At 41.5% G+C, this 21,237-nt stretch overlaps 1 protein-coding gene across 2 annotated transcripts in view; it reads left to right on the top strand.

The window, feature by feature from the left end:
- Nucleotides 1–21,237, top strand: part of TRRAP (transformation/transcription domain associated protein) — a 212,749-nt gene that overhangs the window by 148,038 nt on the left and 43,474 nt on the right. For both annotated transcript variants that reach the window (XM_063934508.1, XM_063934509.1), the window contains 5 exons: nucleotides 2,749–2,950; nucleotides 4,017–4,181; nucleotides 12,330–12,420; nucleotides 12,924–13,123; nucleotides 15,055–15,316. In XM_063934508.1, the coding sequence (XP_063790578.1) occupies nucleotides 2,749–2,950; nucleotides 4,017–4,181; nucleotides 12,330–12,420; nucleotides 12,924–13,123; nucleotides 15,055–15,316 (920 nt within the window). The remainder of the gene's footprint in view (nucleotides 1–2,748; nucleotides 2,951–4,016; nucleotides 4,182–12,329; nucleotides 12,421–12,923; nucleotides 13,124–15,054; nucleotides 15,317–21,237) is intronic.

The raw sequence follows: 21,237 nt of genomic DNA on the forward strand, positions 1-21,237 counted from the left end.
CTTTCAAATTACTGTTTTATTGATTCACAAATTCCTTGCTATAATGTGCCTGTATTCAGTACAATGGGAAGGTCAGTAGTTACAGTTTGCTTCTGCTTATATCGGTCATCGCAGCCACCTATCCTGCTCTTTGTCCATCACTAGCTACTTAAAGTGGTCCTAGGCCTAATGTTGGTATAATCCTACATAATAAAGGGCTAACTCTGCTATTCACCTCTATGGGGGAATTCAAGTGTTTTGCATGCCAGCAGCCACTAGATAGTGTCCGACAGAGCAATTCAAGTGTTGGTCCGTTCAGGAGCGCAAAGCCGCCGGCGCTGACATTACAGATATGTTGTGCCGTCATTTTGATGAGCTGGTAACTAGTCTAGTATAATCAATAATAATCGGAGAGAATCCATTGCTCTAACTCGGCAGACTTCCTGAAATGTGAAGCTCCTCAGGAGCGCAGTGAGCAGTATGCTCCTGCCAGAACACTGGAAGTTTACACTAATTTATTACTCATTAATACTTCATGCCTGTGCACAAGTTGTGCCTTATAGCTACATTAAATGGTCATCAGTGAAACATTTTAGCTCTATTATTATTAACACAAATTAGATCAATGGAGAAAGTGTGAAGTGAATAGGGATGTGTTATTGGCACTGGGTTGCATCACAAAATTAGCAATACTTTATTCTATCTTTTAAAATAGAATACAGGGGGGATTATACATATCCAATAAGCAACTTGTGTATGGTTGCTGTTCCTTGATTGCTTCAATAATATAATACTGCCTACATACTGTATCCTGTGTTCTATTCATTTCACTTTGTTTTCCTGTAAATTGTAATCTTGCAAGCTTTGTCTGTTATTACCTGTTTTACGCAGGTGTTCGTTCCCAATTGTGATACCCTGTGAAATATATAAGAAAATGTTAAAAATAATAATGCACCTTTGGCTGCAACATGCAAAGTAAAGAGGGTGCATGGTTAGGATGTAATCATGTGACTGACGGTTGGGATCCCGCCGCTCAATATACCGATGGCAGAATCCCAGCCACTAGAAATCCCAGCAGGGACTATTCCCACTCGAAGGGGCTTCATTGCGCTCGCCCACCTTCCCCTGCCGGCAGTCTGACAGACGGGATTCCCACCGCCAGTCACTGGATCCTAACCAGCATGGTTAACATAGTGGTTAGCATTACTGCCTTACAGAGCTGACCATGGTATCTGTGAGGAGTGTCTATGTTCTCCCCATATTTGTGTGTTTCTTCCCACAATATAAAAATATGCATTTAGACTTTAGACTAATTAACCATAATGTGTGTGTGCAGGCAATATTGAATATAGATTACAAGCTTCACTGGGGCATGGACAGATGTGAATGACTGACAGAAATATTCTTTGTAAAGCGCTTTGGAGTATGTTTGAGCTATATAGACTGTTAATAAATAAATGAAGAGGGAAGAAGCTGATCCGTAAGTATTCTGGTAGTTTGAAAAGACAAATGGCACCTGCCTCTGTTTTTCTTGTACAATGATGGAATAACTGTGATTGTAGCTGGTGTGCACATGAACAATGTGTGTTTTGTATGGGTGTGACAGGAATTTATTAGCCATCTGCACATAATAGTAGGAGGCCATTAGTGCTGTCACTAGTTGGTAAATTGATAGGTTGTATTCTCATGAGTATACGTTCTGGTTCAGCCCACAAAATGGTCTCTCTCCTGTGTGTAAACAGGTATTACACTTTACCATGATAATTCTTAGGTGTGTTGTTAGAATCTGTGACACAGAATATTTCCACATGAATTCAGCTCTAGATTTTATTGGAAATGATGTTTGAGCAATGTAATACCCCTTTTACACCGCCTGAAATTTCCCGGGATTTTGCACGGGAGCGCACAAAATCCCGGTCCTTCTCCAAAACCCCGGGTTCATTTTTCCGGGAATCCAACCCAGCTTGCAAGCAGGGTTGTACACGGGTAAGACTCTGGGTAGGAGGCGGAGTAAATGAGTAAGCCGGGTCATCTGACCAGGCACCCATTTACAGCATTGGAGACCTCCCGCTCCACGGTGTATGGCGGAATATCCTGGATTGGCACTGTGGTGTAAAAGGGGGAAGTCCCGCGTCTGACCCGACTTGGAACTGTGTTCCAAATCTAGGGGAGATATATCAAACCTTGGAGAGAGATAAAGTGGCGATATATAAAATACCAAGCAAACGGCTTCCAGCTGCCATTGTACAGGCTGTTTGAATTTTGTAAAGCAAAAAAATAAAAAAAATGATAAAAGAGCCTAGTTGCAGCATTACATCTTAATACTAATATTATTATTTTCATTTTATTAGAGGAAATTATTTGTTTATATCACAGCTCTGCTTGTAATAATTCTTCATTTAAAGAACAAATATGCAAATACATATTTGGGGAAATAATTAGTCAGGTTTCATAAATGAGTAAGTAATGGTCCAATTAATCAGATGTAAATGCAGACAAACCATGACGAACATTAAAACCTTCTGAGTGTTTTTGGCCCTATGTTATAGCTGGGAGCCAATTAGTAATGCAGCACTGTAATGATCTTTAAATGAGCCTGTTTGCTTCCAACTAGCTTGTGTAGGTTTCTAATTATTTTATTTATTTATTTTTAGCTTTAATAACAAGTGCTTTTGTGTTCTTTTTAATTTATTTTTTCTAATTATTTTCAAGTTTGCTTATGACCATAACAGAAAAAAATAACTTTTTAATATATTTTTTCCTCACAAGATCTGAAGATGCAAACAAGGCCTTTTCTGCTGCTGTCCAGATGCACGACGTCCTTGTCAAGGCCTGGGCCATGTGGGGTGACTACTTAGAGAATATTTTTGTTAAGGAGCGCCAGCTGCATCTGGGCGTGTCGGCCATTACCTGCTACCTCCATGCTTGCCGCCACCAAAATGAGAGCAAGTCTAGGAAATATTTGGCAAAAGTAAGTTTGGGTCATACCGGGGCATTCTTAAATCTGTTGCCTACACACAGTTGCCCCATTAAATATGGCCATCTTGTGGACGGGGTCCATTTGTATGCAGCTTCTGAAACTTCACTCATGTTATTTGTAAATTTGTAATATTGTTTCAGAAAATGGCTGCCTATACTGATGTAGGTGGCAAATGTACTTAAATAACAATGCAAAGAAGTTTTACGTATATTTGTCCATGGAGCTGTGAATGCTTAGTCGCACATGTACAGTGATATAATGTAGCTTCATGGTTATAAACGGATATAATCGGGATCCCGGCGGTCAGAATACAGAAGCCGGGTTCCTGACCACCAGAATGCCGGCAGCGCTGCCACAGCAATTCCCACTTTTGGGTGTCCACAACACTCATGGAGTGGGAATGGAACCTGTGGCGAGCCACCAAGCCCGCAGTGTGGCGTGCCCGCAAGGGGCTTCGGTGCGCTCGCCCCCCTGCCAGCATTCTGGTGTACGGGATCCCGGCGTCAGTATTCTGACCGCCGGGATCCCGTACCCAACCCAAATGAGAGCTGCTTAGCATCATCTAGTTAAGGGGCATATAAACAAGTTACGAATTTCAATACTTTATCCCTTTACCATGGTTGTCACATTTGAATCTTAAAAAAGGACACAACAGAGGTCAGAAACATCGCAGGCCAAAGCTTCTGTCTGGTGCGGTGAAATAAACAAAGTTTTTTCCTTTTTGCTGCAAATTGATGTTGGTATAAACAAGTCTGATGAAGCATACCCGTGAAACAGGTTGATATCGGATCCCCCGTGAAACGTGTAACAGTTCAATTATTTTTCTATAAGCCTCATGCAAGACTATGCATTCCTTCCCATCATTGTGATATCTGAACCGACTGTGATGACCTTTTAAAACTTTGAAGCCATTTATAAGAAATGTACTGCATTTTTCAGTCGGTTGATCCTGCAGCAAATAGGATCGTTTACCACTTGTAATCTGCATTCCATGTTACGCCTCTCTGTGAAAAGTTTCTGTTTTTCCTTAAAGTATTTTCTATTTGCGCTGTTGTAGGTTCTCTGGCTCCTGAGCTTTGATGATGATAAAAACACTCTAGCGGATGCAGTTGATAAGTATTGTATTGGGGTTCCACCTATCCAGTGGTTGGCATGGATTCCGCAGCTTCTCACCTGTTTAGTGGGCTCAGAAGGCAAGCTCCTCCTTAATCTCATCAGCCAGGTGAGTTCTGCTGTTACATGTTCAATTTATTTCTCTAGTTGATCTGTTGTTTATAATACAAGTAATAAAATTATTCGTTCTGTTTTGGGTCCCATTTGGTGAAAAAAATGCCCTTTTAATGAGGGCACCTGTACTCTGACACGTACACAGAAAGTTCTGTCTCTTGTGTTTTGAAGCAGTTAGCAAAGGAATAAACCTAAAGAACAAAGCTAAGAATTACACTGGCAAATTGGTGTGAGACAGGACTTATCATCATCATCATCATCAATCCTGTACATGGTGAATCGGGGTTTGTAATGAGAAATACAGGACATGACAAGTCCTGTCATTTCCCACAAAAATGTCCCTACTCTGCACACAGTGGTGGCAGCCATTTTGTTGGATGATTCTGTATTCATACGAGAGCATTATGCAATTAATGTCCAGATTCACCGATTATTGGCTGATAATCCATACTGTGTGCCTGCGACAGATCAGCGTTGGTCTGTCTAGCATGGAACCATCCAGCATGTACACTAGATTTGATCAGTGCACACTGCAAGATGCAGCCAACCACTTGACATTTTCCCTGTTCCTTCACAGCAGAGTAACGGGGAAATGTCTCCTTCCCAGGGTATAAAAGCAGATAACAAGTATCTAATACACTGTGAGGTATCTCATACTGTACACCCATGATATATGCGGGTGGGGATCATTGGATTGACCTGAAAAAGGTTAACAGTGTCTAGGTCGACCCCTAGGTTGATGTGAAAAAGTTGACACAGGAAAAGGGTGACATGAGTTATTTTTTGTGTGTCGTTTACTCCATAATATGATCGGGAACCCCAGTTAGTGCAATGCATGGCTCGCTTCGCTCGCAGGTTACTATTCCCAATCGTAGTCCACGTGGATTGTAAAGTTTGAAATTGTAAAAAACTCATGTCGACCATTGCTGTGTCAACCTAGTGTATATTGACTGTCGACCTATCATCCAGATACCGATTATATACAGGGTTCCAAGCTGTCAGACAAAATATCTGTCAGCCTAACAGACATTTTATCTCCATGTATTCCTAGCATGTAACATTTAAGATTCAGATATCTCTGATTTTGAATTGCTTTCTCACAGGTATTGCTGCAGCTATCAAAATGGCTGCCGCCATTGTTTAAGTGACACGAGCACTTTATTTGCAGCAAATAGCCTTTGCTCCTGAACAGCATTGCTAATCAGTCTATATCACTGTACATACTGAGGCTCCATCCATTTAATTTGCATAAACTTGTTTAAAGATTAATAGTGACATGCATAACGGAATATACAATGGCAGAAGACAAGTGTTTATGTAGACTAGAGCATCCATATAACTCACTTGTGACTGCTCTATCTTTAGTAATATACAGTATTTGCTGGCGTATAAGACTACTTTTTTGCCCTGAAAAACATGCCTCCAAGTGGGGGGGTCGTCTTATACGCCGGGTGCACTTCAGTTGGGATAGACATAGCTGCCATAGTGGCCTTCCGATACTCGCCCGGTGCCCATAGTGGCCTCCCGATGCCCGCCCACCTCATTCTACTCACCATCCAGTATCGCGCGATATCCAGTGCGGCCGCGGCGGGTCACTAGTGCCAATTACAGGGAGATGCAGGGACTGGCCGGAGGCGCTGCAGTCGCGTTGTGGCCGTACAATGGTGACAATGACAGGTACTGTAATGGCACTAATACTAATACTAATGGCACTCATGTGAAACCGGTAACACTAAATGCACACAGGGGTATACTTTTATACATTTTACACCTTTCTCCTCGCCCCCTCCCCCCTTCTTATGCATACCTTGATAAATACTCCCTATCCAAATCTCTTATCAGGTCATAATATACAGTATGTCACAAATCTGATGTTCTTTTACGTTTTATTTGGTGTGTGGAAGGGGGTAGTCTTATACGGCGAGTATATAACAAACTATATTTTGAGTGGAAATGTTGGGGGTCGTCTTATACGCCCAGTCGTCTTATACGCCGGCAAATACGGTAAATGAAATATTTCTGATACAGGTGCCTGCAGAGCAATAAGACGAGCTGAGTAATATGAAATCTGTGACCTTTTTTAATTTTGCAGTGTATATTTGTGTCTGTGGCTTTTGCGCAGACACGGGGACTCTGTTTTAACACCTCTAAAGTGGTGCTTTCTATACAGCCTGCCGTAAATAGATTTAGTTAAATTGTGGCTTATATCTTATTATCAAACATAAGTGCTTGCTAATTATTTCATAAAGTCGAATGGAAATGAGCAGCAATTGCCTCATGTTTTACAGTAATTGTTCTGTGCTTTGTGCAGAATACTGAACACTGGGAAATCATTCCTGAAATTCCATTAAACCAGTTGTATAACGTTTATTAATATATATTATATATATATGTCTGATTATTATGTAATGTGATACTTAAGTATTGTTAATTCTCTTTAAATTTAAGATTATATTAGTGCAATATTTGGTTGCTTATGTCATATTTTAATAAGTTAAGACTACTAATTTAATAACATTTTCAGATATTTTTAAAGTGTTTCAGAATCTCATAAAATATTTCCAGTACGGTTTGGCTTATGGGGAGATCTTTATGCGCACATTAAACTACCTGTCACTATAGGCCCGTTCACTTGTTGCAAACCACTCTGATAGGTGGTTATCGACCACATTGACGACAAACCGCAGTGTGTTTGGCTGATACATCTATCTTACCACGGTCTGTATAACAGGTTGATCAGAACTGGTAGAAAATGAAGTATTTTGCCTACTTAACTCCATCCTGACCATTCCGTACTTTTACGTCATTGGAAGACCAGCAAATGTTCATTATTAACCAGCAGTGGCAGGGCCGGACCCATTACTTATTTGTAAAGTTGTTACAAAGGTTTTTTGGTTTTTTTTACCGTTACTCGTATCTATATATTGTAATGTGTAACATGAATAACATGCATTACAGCACTGGTTTTGTACACAAGCCCTTACATGTACCTCAAATTAACCAGTCAGCATGTTCTTGGCCTGTTAGACCTTTGCTTTGTGTTTAAGCAGTCATTTTACTTTAGTAGAACAAACATGTGTTACATGGGCAATTTTTTATGATCAGTCCACAATAACTGCAACCTGGTATTTTAATGGTAATGTTTCCCTTCCCCTCGGTGAATATAGAGTTGCGGTGACTGAGAATCCTGCCCTTTTCATTATGTGACCAGTTGCCATGGAAACACTGTCCTTGTTATAAATTACATTTCCGCGTCCTGGCTCACCAGTGACTCGATTTGTGCATATTTTATGAAGCCTTGTTAGGAGAATAGTACTTTTGACAAAACGCTCCATCATAAGATTGTTCAACTTCATCAGTATGCGAACAGCGCAACATTAACTCCTTTGTTGCCAGCAGCCCAGCTGGTTTGTGCTGGAGGACATTAGCCCAAGTCCTGTATATTTACCAGACTGCTAATAGGAAGCTTGTTAAGTGCACTCTGCGCCAAATGTAATGGACTGCAATGTGCATCTAGCGAAGGCAGAACCCCTGCATTGTGGTTTTCTTCTCCTTCCATAAGAAGGCCTGGAACGTCACTGAAGTGGTTTCTTTTACACTAAATATATTTGTTTCGTCTTTGGTGTTTCAATTATACAGAGTTCAGTTACTCTCTAATTGGCACTGCCAATGTGCGCCACTGGGTACGGTGGGAATTGTGGCCTCATTTATAGACTTGTTGGTGTCATTATGCCTGCATCGCTGGTATCTTGCAGTACAGATCATATTATGCTGTCTCCTTATTTTATAAGGAAAGATGATCGAAAGGATGCTCTCTAATTGACCTTATCTCAAGGTGTTAAATAGAAGTGCTGAGCTGGTACATTTGCTGCCTGTTGCAGACTGCCCTGTGATATTCTTCCTATCATTTATGTATTGCTTGGAAACTTCTTTTCTGAACCTGTGTAATGCTTTTACTGGCCATGTGGTATCTCGGAGTGACTACAATCGGCCCCTGTTGCTTGTTAAAATCACACACAAACATTTAGTTATAATAATACAGGACTATGGGGTGTATTCAATTCTTGTCGGAATCTGCCGTCTTGTCAGTGTCGGAAAGTCAGCAGTTTCCGACTTGTTTAGGTCAGAAGGGGTTCCGACCTATTCAGTGCCCCCTCAGATTTTTCAACAAGTTGGGAATTCCGACTTGTCGGGAAGCATGCGGAGCGTGCGTTTGTCGGAAGCGGCGGCTAAATCTGACAGGTTTTGGCCCCATTTCCGACAATGCCAATCCGACTTAAATAATAGACAGATTAGCATTGTCGTGAACGTCCAAATCCTGTCGGAAAGGTCATTGAATACTCAGCTATCTGATCCTTTCCATCGGAAAGGATCCGACATCAATTGAATATACCCCTATGTGATGTGAGTACATCAGGGGTTGGTTCATAATCAGTAAGTTGTAGTCTCATCAATACTGATTGGTCCAGACCAATAAAACCTGCATTGGAGGTCCTCAAAGCGCAAAATCCTCTTTGTGGGGGCCTTCTACTGCTCCAAGATTTCCACCACAGTATATAGGTTTGAGGTGAAGCAGAAAGTTGCGCATGCTAATGGGTGGGAGTTGAGACGAATGAGGGTGTTCCTGCAAAGTAAAAATCTGTACGCCGGTGTGACTGCAGCGTACAGGGCATGCGCACCAGTGTGACTGCAGAGTACAGGGCAGGTACGCTGGTGTGACTGCAGAGTACAGGGCAGGTACGCTGGTGTGACTGCAGAGTACAGGGCAGGTACGCTGGTGTGACTGCAGAGTACAGGGCAGGTACGCTGGTGTGACTGCAGAGTACAGGGCAGGTACGCCGGTGTGACTGCAGAGAACAGGGCAGGCGAACCGGTGTGACTGCAAGTGTGCAGGGCAGGCGCACCGGTGTGACTGCAGTGTGCAGAGCATGCGCGCCGGTGTGACTGCAGAGTATAGGGCATGCGCGCCGGTGTGACTGCAGAGTACAGGGCAGGTACGCTGGTGTGACTGCAGTATGCAGGGCATGCGCGCCGGTGTGACTGCAGTGTGCAGGGCATGCGCGCCGGTGTGACTGCAGTGTACAGGGCAGGTGCGCCGGTGTGACTGCAGAGTACAGGGCAGGTGCGCCGGTGTGACTGCAGAGTACAGGGCAGGTGCACCGGTGTGACTGCAGAGTACAGGGCAGGTGCGTCGGTGTGACTGCAGTGTGCAGGGCAGGCGCGCCGGTGTGACTGCAGTGTGCAGGGCATGCGCGCCGGTGTGACTGCAGTGTGCAGGGCATGCGCGCCGGTGTAACTGCAGAGTACAGGGCAGGCGCTTCTTTGTGACTGCAGAGTACAGGGCAGGCGCTTCTGTGTGACTGCAGAGTACAGGGCAGGCGCTTCTGTGTGACTGCAGAGTACAGGGCAGGCGCGCCAGTGTGACTGCAGAGTACAGGGCAGGTGCGCTGGTGTGACTGCAGAGTACAGGGCAGGCGCGCCGGTGTAACTGCAGAGTACAGGGCAGGTGCGCCGGTGTGACTGCAGAGTACAGGGCAGGCTGTGACTGCAGAGTACAGGGCCGGCGCGCCGGTGTGACTGCAGAGTACAGATGTGTACTCTTACATCCTTGCTCTGTGCGCTAAGTCGCGTTACACAACGCATGAGTGCCTTGTGACTCTGTAGTGCAGTGTGTTTTTCCCATGAAAATGCATCTTAGACGCATTTTATTGCAATAGGATGCACTAGCAGCTTCTGCTGATTAAAATGATATGCAGCCTGTATTCTGTGTGACTGCGACTGTATTTGCATGCAAAATGCTCTGCTACAGTGTTTTCCTGGAAATGTAGTTACAGCCGCAATTACATAAATACACTAATTCATCATTTACATGCTAAGGGGGAGATGTATCAAACCTTGTAAAGAGGATAAGCAAAGTTCCCCATAGCAACCTATCATCTTCTAGAAATTCTAAATCCTCTTTATCAAGTACATTGTGTAAAATAACTAGGAATTGACTGGTTCTATAGACAACTTCCCCCTTGTCCTCTTTAGGTTTGATACATCTTCCCCTCACATTATTTACATGACCCAGTTTGTTTCACAGGACATGTTCTGTACATATATACTGCTGTACATGTCCTAGTACTTAACAAATACAGCAGTCTCATGGTTTGATAAATGGAGCACACAAAAATGTTCTGAAATCTTTACATTTGAGTTTAATTAAAGAAAAAAAAATTAAGTTTTTATTGGTTGTATTATCACAGTTAAAGTGCATAAACACGGAGCGATATAACTGAGCGATTTTGACTATATAGTCAAAATCGCTCAGAAAGTTAGTGCATATCCCTCTGTGTGTACACAGCCAGCGATAGCGATGCGCGTCCTCGCTAGGTCGCTATCGCTGCTAAAAATAGACTCTGCAGGCAAGTCAATTTTGGCTATGTTGCTGGAAAAGAAAAAGCATCCCCTTGCTTGAATGAGTTAGCCAAAATCGCCCATAGCCAAAATCTCTTGCATAGTAAGTCAAAATCTCCTACTGCCAGTTCAAGGGAAATCGCTCAGTCAAAATCTCTTAGTCAAAATCTCTCCGTGTGTATGCACCTTAAGAGTGGGAGTCCACATATTGGTTGTTCTCCCTCATAAAAGCATTTTGCCTGCCATTGGAGGCCTCACCAGGTACTTATGTCTATTGAAGAACTCTAATGAATTATAGAGGCATATGTATCAACATTTTGGGAGAGACCAAACAATGAGCTTGTAACTGTCATGTTACAGGCTGTGTTTGAAGCATGACAGGAGCTGAGTGGTTGGTACTTTAGAGAGATAAAGGGCTTAGTATAAAGACCCCTTTATCTTTATCCACTTTATCGATCTCCAAACTTTTATGCATATGCCCCATGGGATCAGTATGAAATTCCTAAAATCAAAAAATGACCAGACGGTCCGAATACTGACATGTAAAATGTCGACACCGTCAAAATACCGACATTTAAAAAGTTGAGAGGTCAAAAAGTCGACACAAGTTTGAAATGTTTTTTTTTTTGTGTGTGTATGTCGACATATATAATTTGAATTTGACGGCAGATAAGAACCACTTGGCCCACCTAGTCAGCCCTTTTTTTTTACCATATTTTTAGCTTGATCCTTATTTCTTTGTAAGGATATCCTTATGTCTATCCCATGCATGTTTACATTGCTCTACTGTCTTAGCCTCTACCACCTCTGATGGGAGGCTATTCCACTTGTCCACTACCCTTTCTGTGAAGTCATTTTTCCGCAAATTTTCCCTGAACCTCCCCCCTCCAGTCTCAGTGCATGTCCTCGTGTCCTATTGCTTCTCTTCATTTAGAGAATGTTTCCCTCCTGGACTTTGATAAAACCCTTGATATATTTGAAAGTTTCTATCATGTCCCCCCTTTCCCTTCTCTGCTCCAACGGTGTCCCCCCTTTCCCTTCTCTGCTTATACGGTGTCCATGTCGACATAGGTCGACATGGACACCGTATAAGCCTACTGCTGCGCTCGCCATTCTTCGGGCACAGTGCCTCACTGCGCACTATTATATTCCCCCTCCAGGTCCCCTGGGATGGTAAAGTATGAACAAGTCGGTTTCGATGAAAAAAAAATCATGAAAAACTCGTGTCGACTTTATGACCTGTCAACATTTTAAATGTCGGTAGTTTGACTATCGGTCAATGGTTGACGGTATTTTGACCATAGGGATTTTTAATGTAGATAAATTGACCGCATCCCATGCTCCATAGTTTGGGGTGTAGAAGAGAGAATGCTTTCCTGTCAGGCTGTGGTTGCTGTACCTGCTGTGTAACTCAGGTCTGATCCAGCCTCTGCTCTTCTCCTCACACTTGTCCTGTGTCATCTAAGGTGTGAAGAACTGGCTGGCTTGTTTTATATCGGCCTGAGCAGTAATAGCATAGTGTGGGGTGCACGTATAATCCTTGGAACTACATGTCTTAGTTTCTTTAAGATGTAAGTGGCCGCTGCATGTGAGTAGGTTACATTTCACATCAACTTTTGTGATGTTAAGAACTGTTAAAATGATTGCATTCTTTTTACATACATGAGACTGTTCTGAGCTATCACTCGGCTGTGTACATGCTCCACAGCAATGCCATAACGTCTGTGCTGTTTTACTTGCTCAGGTTGGCAGAGTATACCCCCAGGCTGTGTACTTCCCCATCCGAACTCTCTATCTAACACTGAAGATCGAGCAGAGGGAACGTTACAAGAGTGGTGAGTCTCTGGCCTCTCGGAATCCAATATCATGATTTTACACATCCATTACATGGGGAAAGGAAGTAATTTCATGCTGGTTTCTTTGGATGCTGACTCCGCATAAGAGCGAGAAGGAAAAATAAGTTTAGAAGAGGTTTCCTGCCAGTAACTGAAGCTTATGAACGGGTTTATTTTAGGGGGTCATTGATGCTAGCTCTCATCACAGAACCATTGTCCGTTGCCTTGTATGTCTCGCACATCCTTATTAGACAGGATCACAGATCCTCCTATTTCTGCGTATAGATCACAACCAAATCATTGAGCCCTAGGTGGTAATATTATATTGAATAATGTACAGTACATCCTAGTGTTGACTTTAATGCTGTTAGTCAAAGTGTGTTACCCACTATCAGGCTATTATATTGATAATGGGATTTCATAATCTGCTGTTGAATTAATATAATTGGAACAAGTATATTATGAAAAAGTAATATATATGATTTAATCATCTTTTCATATAGACTCTGGACAGCACCAGCCAAGTTCAGTAGGCACTCAGTCACATTCTGCCTCTGATCCAGGGCCCATCAGAGCTACGGCGCCGATGTGGAGGTGCAGCCGAATCATGCACATGCAGAGAGAGCTACATCCCACTTTGCTGTCATCATTGGAAGGCATCGTAGACCAGATGGTGTGGTTCCGAGAGAACTGGCATGAAGAGGCAAGTACACTGGGTGATTCTGTGTGACACAACCTACGGAATTTAGGGCAGATTTGTCAAGTCTTCCAAAAAGAATAAGGGGGGGGGGGGGGGGTGCCCATAGCAACCAATTTGTTCTACCATTCTTTTACCTAGTACAGTCTATATTATTATTATTATCATTTATTTATATGGCGCCACAAGGGTTCCGCAGCGCCCAATTACAGAGTACATATGCACATAATCAAAACAGTGACTTACAGTTGAAATCAATTTTGGACAAGTACAGGGTAACTAAGCATAACTACACCAGTAAATGACAGAGAAGTTCCAGGTGGCCCAAAAACTGATTTGGGCAGTTGAGAATTATTAAAGAAGAAAAGGGTGAGCACATGAGGGAAGAGGGCCCTACTCGTGAGAGCTTACATTCTAGGGGTAGGGGTAGACAGACAGGGGTGACACAGATGGGGTACATAGAGAGCATGGAACAGGGGGTTAGGATGAGATTTGGCTGGGTTTGGTAAAGAAATGGGTCTTGAGAGCCCGTTTGAAGTTTTGTAGAGAGGTGGAGAGTCTGAGGGGGAGAGGTAAAGAATTCCAAAGGAAGGGAGCAGCACGTGAAAAATCTTGGAGATAGGAGTGGGAGGAAGTAATCAGGAGACAGGAGAGGCGGCGTGCATTAGCAGAGCGAAGAGGACGGGTGGGAGAGTAAAGGGAGATAAGGTCAGAGATGTAAATGGGAGAGGATTGGGTGAGAGCTTTGTAAGTGAGAGTGAGAAGTTTGAATTGGATTCTGAAGGGGAAGGGAAGCCAGTGAAGGGCTAGTAGGAGAGGGGAGGTGGATGTAGTGCGTTTGGTGAGGAAGATGAGCCGAGCAGCAGCATTGAGGATAGACTGGAGTGGAGAGAGGTAATTGTCAGGGAGGCCAGTTAGGAGGAGATTACAGTAGTCCAGTCTGGAAATAATCAGTGAGTGAATAATGATCTTAGTGGCATCCTGGGTGAGAAAAGGTCTGATCCTGGAAATGTTATAAAATGATAGCTTAAACCTGATTGGTTGACCTGAGAAATAATTGTACTTGTCTTCTTTAGTGTACTCCCCCTTAGTAGATCACAGTTTATTAACTAAACACAAAGTGGGCTTTATGAAAGCTGCCGCTGGAATCCGTAGCAACTACATTTTGTAAACGGCCCATATGTGATTGCTGTCTATGTGTTATACAGGTTGAGTATTCCATATCCAAATATTCCGAAATACGGAATATTCCGAAATACGGACTTTTTTGAGTGAGATAGTGAAACCTTTGTTTTTTGATGGCTCAATGTACTCAAACCTTGTTTAATACACAAAGCTATTAAAAATATTGTATTAAATGACTTTCAGGCTGTGTGTATAAGGTGTATATGAAACATAAATGCATTCTGTGCTTAGACTTGGGTCCCATCACCATATCTCATTATGGTATGCAATTATTCCAAAATACGGAAAAATCCCATATCCAAAATACCTCTGGTCCCAAGCATTTTGGATAAGGGAGACTCAACCTGTAGCACCATTTTCTATGCTCAAGCTTGTATAAATATCCTCCAGAATGTTATCAAAGGAAATATTCTAGCAATCTAATAACTAAATTCATCTTAATCTAAGAGCTATCATTGCCAATCAGTGTTTAAGTGTTGCATTTTGGTAATATATATTTCTGCAGTTTTTTTATTATAACTTGACCACTAGGTGGCACTGGTCTATTGTTATTACTGGATGATACTTCATTACATCATAGTTGGGTAAACCATTTATCTTTATATGCAAATATGTAATGAAATAATCAGGATTACTTATACGAGTCCCGAGTGCCGGTCACATGACCGGATCCCACTTATACCTGTATGTTTTAGTGCTTATAAATAGGATAATTTTACCCTTATCGTGAAGGCCTCCTGTCATCGTTCTAGGTCCTCCGACAATTGCAGCAAGGCCTGGCGAAATGTTACTCTGTTGCCTTTGAGAAGAGTGGAGCTGTTTCGGATGCTAAAATCACCCCCCACACGCTGAACTTTGTGAAGAAGCTGGTCAGCACCTTCGGCGTGGGACTGGAAAACGTCTCTAATGTTTCTACCATGTTCTCCAGCGCAGCCTCCGAGTCACTGGCTCGGAGAGCTCAGGCTACGGCACAAGACCCTGTCTTTCAGAAGCTGAAAAGCCAGTTCACAACAGGTAATGTATACGCTTTTGGCTTTCTTCAAGTCTGTTATGGATTTCTGGCGAGTCATGCAATTCCAATAGAATTCACGGATTCATTACTTTATTTTCACACACATTTGTAACCTATTTAAGCAGCATGAATTATTGTACCGGGCACCCCAGTATTGCTGATATCACAAATGCCACGCTTCTAGTTATAGAACTGTTTTTGTGTTTTCTACATATTTATTCATGTAAGTAAATCAGCTGTTAATGATCAGATATTTTTGTTCCTCTCTAAAAGCAGTCTGACTTCTTCCATATGCCCTCATTTGTATTTAAGTATTTTACCGGTTTCAAATCCTTACTTATGAAAAACTATTTTTGGACTCATATTTTGTTGAGTATAGAAAGTGATAAAAAAATTTTGGTATCGGTGTTATACTACAACTATAATATATATTATAATTGTCGTAAATATAACACACAGCATATCATTGCAAGAGCAATTCACTGATTTTCTGGAGACTTTTGCAAAATGTTTGGTAAATCAAACTTAAAAAAAACTATTGTATTAGTTTTCTTTAGTCCACAAAATATGCAGCAGACAAAAATATTTAGTGTTGCAAAGGCAATACTTTTACATATCCAGAGAATGCAGGACACAGTAATGTGGGCCAAACATCTAGAGCCCGATTCCCCTGTGCTGCTGATACCGACCCGATCGGTGAATGTCGAATCCCCGTCTTGCCTATGCCAATCATTTTTGGTCAAAATAGACAAATCAAGGATTTTCAGTATGTTGGGTTTTGCTGATAACCCGACGCAGGCATTGGCAAAATGGGAAATTGCCACAGTCAATTATAGATAAAAGGACCTTATAACCTGATGGTTTATGAGCTTTACGGGAGTCCTAGGGTATTGCAAGCAAGGAGGGGCACCAAATGTACCTAAGTAAGTGACTTTCTATGTAACAGAATAAATGACTGTTACGGCTACACATTCAGTTCCCTATTACAGTAAGGGGGGAATTTAATTAGCCACTGTAATTTACCATAGCTAATTAGTCCCGCGGAGGCTATCCAATTAGCCCCAATACTGGCACTTATTGGGCATCTTTTTTTTGGGACCCACTGAGGTCCTGAAACAAAATCCCCCGAAGCGCTGTTTTTTTTTTTACTGATGCGATAGTGAAAACACTTAGGATCTGGGAAAAGATCCCAGACCTATGTGTTTTCGCGTGAAAAAATGGGCTTTAATTGAATTGCTTGAAGAAAAAACCATTAGTCCAAGGATCATGGTAAAACTATTCGGATACAGTTGAATTCCCCCTAAGTGTTGTACTTTCAGAGACTCAAAGGAAAATTACCCTAAAAAACTGTAGTTTCCCATACCTGGTGTCTGGCATTTTCCCTTTCATTAGAAGATCTCAACTTCCTTCATTATCGCTGTTCTGCTGTACCACCACATCCAATGACATGCTTTGGAGGGGTAGCAGTCCTTCTTCCTATTCACATGCACTGAAGGATTTACAGGCAATAGACGTCCTGGCTGCTATTAGAGTCCGTTAGTGGAAGTAGTATTAGAGCAATACTGAACATCCTTTGAGAAAATTGTTTGAATTCCCATCGGTTCAGCATCCAAATGATAGCAAAAATGGTAACATCGACAAAGAAACTATTGGCAAGTTTTGCATCAAGATCTTAGCATGACAAAACAAGAAACAATAGACCTTTCTTGCGCTAAAATTCAAATGTCAGCCCCTCGTCCCTCAAAAGAAACCTTCGCCGTGGTCCCACTTAATACGAATGCACCAAAAGAAAAATGTGGGGCGATTGAGGCGCCACTTGACACTTCTAGAGACAACAAAATTATGCTTACACCAATAATATTCACGACAGACGGATCAAAAAATGACCTTCCAGAGTTGGATACTAAAAAAAAAAATAACAAAAAAGCACAAAACATAGTGTATTCCAAATTTGATTAATTAGGCCTTTATTGCTTCTTGATCTCACTCACATGATGTCGGATTTTAATTTGCATGTAGAAATTTGGTATGTCAGGATCATTCAGCCTCGTAGGTATAGCACCCAGCGTCAGCGTCCAAATTAGCAGCAGTAAATATTTGGGAAATCAGTGCATCAAGAAGAAAGTGCATCCAGTAAAACCTCCAATATGTACTTTAAAAACAAGAGTGATATAATAGTGCAATAACGTCTGTGTAAGGGAAAAGGGTTTTTTAATGATAACACTTACAAACACAGACTTGTTAACAGCATTAAACACATAAAAAGGTTGCTTGGGTATCAGGATAAGGAGAAAACCACCAGCAGCATGGGATTATAGTCACCGCAAGTCCCGGTTTACTCAGGGCGTCCCCACGCTGTCAGAACCAGTCTTCAAGTCTCCAAATGACCCAGCACAGAAAAAGCAGTCCCCAGCTTAAGCGCTTTCGGATATCGTATCCTTCTTCAGAAGCGTAGGGGTCCAGCACGCTGTCCTGCTTTAAATAGTGTCTTAATCTAGGAGATTCATTGCAGCTGTGAGGAAAGACACTCCCATACGGCACGTCCGTGATATAGGGAGTGACGTTTGCGTTCCATCGGGCGGAACTCGCATTGCCGGAAGTGACGTATGCGGAACCCGGCATGCGTTCCATTGCGTATCAGTTCACAGCTCAGTCCCGATATACATCTCCACACAGGATCATCAAGCACCCAAAATATAAAAATAAATACATCAGGGGTAACTTATAACAACATTATATATAAAAACTATAAAAATCATTATTATTTAAAAAGAAGAAATTTAAAAATCATAAAAACCATTTTAGTTCGAAGTCGCTATTCAACCCAGAGAGGACTAAAGTTTTTAGTTTGTATATCCACTTCATTTCTGTTTTCGCCAATAAAGTGTCAGTTTCTTTATTACGAGGAGTGGGGTTAATGGTTTGAATACCCCAAAAGGACTTGAAATGACAGGGTTTACAGGCGTGTTTCAATTTAAAATGTTTTGAGACCGTATGTGTATCCAGTCCCTTCTTTACATTGCGGATGTGTTCGGATAGTCTTGTTTTTAAATTTCTACTTGTCTTTCCGACATATATTAATCCGCAATCACATTCCATTGCATAAATCACATTGCTTGAATTGCATGTAATGAAATTCTTGATGGGATAGGTATTTTCACCAACTGTAAATTCTTTAATCTTACTCGCACCTTTTGTGCATTTGCACATGGCGCAGAGACCACATCTATAAAATCCAGTACTTCTGATACTAGTTCTCTTAGGGACTTCAATAGAACTACGTACTAAGTTATCCCTAATAGATCTAGACCTTCTGTAAATAAACTTGGGCTTAGAGGGTAATATTGGACCTAAAACGGGATCCTTAGTGAGCACCATCCAGTGTTTTTTCATGATGGACTCAATTTCCCTGTACTGTGAATTGAAGTCAGTGATGAAAGACCACTTAAAATCATTCTCTCTAGGTGTCTTCTGATTATTTCCCTGTATTAAATCTTTCCTATCTAGAGTGTTAACTCTCTCCTGAGCTTTTGTTAGACTTTCTTCACTATAACCTTTCTCAATAAATCGTTCACATAAATCACCCATTTGACTCTTACAAGTACTAGTATCAGTACAATTCCGTTTCACCCTTAGTAGTTGACTATAAGGGATGCCGTCTAACCAGTGATCATGATGTTGGCTAGTTCTTTCAATAAACCCATTAGAGTCAGTAGGTTTGCGATATAGTTTCGTATTTATTGACCCATTTGTTACATAGATGCAGAGGTCCAGATATATTATTTCCTTCTGACTTGTAGTAGTCGTTAACTTAATATTAAATGGATTATGGTTAAGTCCTTCAATAAAACCATCCAGAGCTTTCAGATCACCATTCCAGACGAATAGTATATCGTCTATGTAGCGACACCATAGCACCAGGCCCGCCCCGAGCTGCTCTCCATGCCATATCGCCCTCTCCTCCCAATAGGCCATGAAGAGGTTGGCATAACTTGGGGCGAACCTGGTGCCCATTGCTGTCCCCACTCGTTGAAGGTAATAATTACCGTTAAACACGAAATAATTATTTCTTAAAATAAATCTAATACCCTCCAAAATAAAAGTCTTTAGATCAGAAGAGTAATCAGATAATTCCAAAAAATAGGACACAGCCTCGATGCCCTTTTCTTCCTCTATAATTGTATAGAGGGTGGATACATCGGAACTAGCTAAAACATAGTTCTCCTCCCATCGCAAATCATCCAATATGGTTAGAAGTTGTCCTGTGTCCTTAAGGTAAGATTTTGTACACTTAACCAACGGTTGTAAATAGTGGTCTAACAACATTGAAAGATTGGAAGTGACACTATTCATCCCGGACACTATAGGTCTACCTGGAGGACAGACTGGGTTTTTATGAACCTTAGGCAGACAATAAATAGTAGGAATTGTAGGATGCTCGATGTTAATAAAATCGAACTCATCCTTTGTTATAACACCCTTCGTTAAACTTTCTGTTGTCCATCTACACAATGATTCACTAATCTTAAGGGTGGGGTCTGCCCTGATTTTCGAATAAGTGATCCCATCACCGAGCTGGCGATCCAACTCAGCTATGTAATCCACCTTATCCATCAAGACTAGACCTCCACCCTTATCTGCGGGTTTAATGATGATACTGTCATCATTCCTTAAAGATTTTAGAGCGGACCATTCCTTTTTGGTTAAATTACACTTTCTACGTTTTTTCTTCAAAGTCTGTTCAACATCGTCCAATACCAGTTTGCTAAAGCAGTCTATAAAACTCCCCTTAGCAAACGTAGGGTAAAAAGATGATTTGGGTTTGAATTGGGAACCATGTTGAGCTTCCGAATCACCCACCTCATCATTATTTTTACCCGTAAAGAACCTCCTCAATGTGAGTTTGCGTATGAACTTTTGAAGGTCTATGTAGAAACCAAAGGGCTCTAACTGACTAGTAGGGGCAAATTTCAGCCCTCTAGTGAGTACTTTCGTTTCATCCACTGTAAGTACTTTTTTGCTTAAATTAAATATTTTTACTGTGTTAACCTTAGGAGTTTCAACTTTCTTTTTAATGGGTTTTTTGTTGTTGTTCTTTACACCCCCTCTTTTCCCCCTCTTTCTACTCTTATTAGGGTTCTTCTTTATCCCCTCCCTATAGTTCTTTGGGGGGTCCCGGGGGTTAATTTTGGCTAATTCATCCTCCTTCGTGATCGATCCCAATCTAAAAAATGGGTTTTCTGGGGTCTAACACCCCTTTGGTTCCACCTATCTTGTGAAATATCATCATCCATATGATACCGATCATATCTATCCCTTTGATAGGAACCTTCTTCCCTCCTCTCCATCCTTCTAAAGTTTGTCCTCCTATAGTTTTCTCTAGGATGATTCTGTATATCTCGCCTCCCTGTTTTATTAAAATTAATCCTTTTACCCCCTCTATATTTTACTTCCTGCCATTCATTTTGTCCCTCAGATATAGGTTCTCTAAAACTATTCCTCCTGTAATTGATTACTTTGGGATTGGCTTTAATTGGTGTAGTAATAATATCTTTAGGATTTTTCGTCTGATTCTTATCCCTAAAGTATTTCTTTTTCTTTCTTTCCTTAATTTCCCTTGTTTCTTTATTTAGTTTACGCACTATTTCTGTCTCCGCTTCCTTTACGTCTTCTAATTCTAACAGGGGATCTAAAGTAGTGCGGAGACCTGCAATCTCATTATTTAAAACCTGTAGGTCTTTCTTTCTCTCTCTTAGAATAAGATCGATTAATTTGTGGGAACAGTTATCTAAAATGGAATCCCATTCTTGTCTAAATTCCTCATTGGAAATATTAAAGGTTGGATTTTTTATTATTATTTTTAAACCTTTGGGGATTAATTTATCCATTTGATATCGTTCCAGTGTATTAATTTCCCACCACA

The sequence above is a fragment of the Pseudophryne corroboree genome, chromosome 7 (assembly GCF_028390025.1).
Source record: "Pseudophryne corroboree isolate aPseCor3 chromosome 7, aPseCor3.hap2, whole genome shotgun sequence".
NCBI lineage: Eukaryota > Metazoa > Chordata > Amphibia > Anura > Myobatrachidae > Pseudophryne > Pseudophryne corroboree.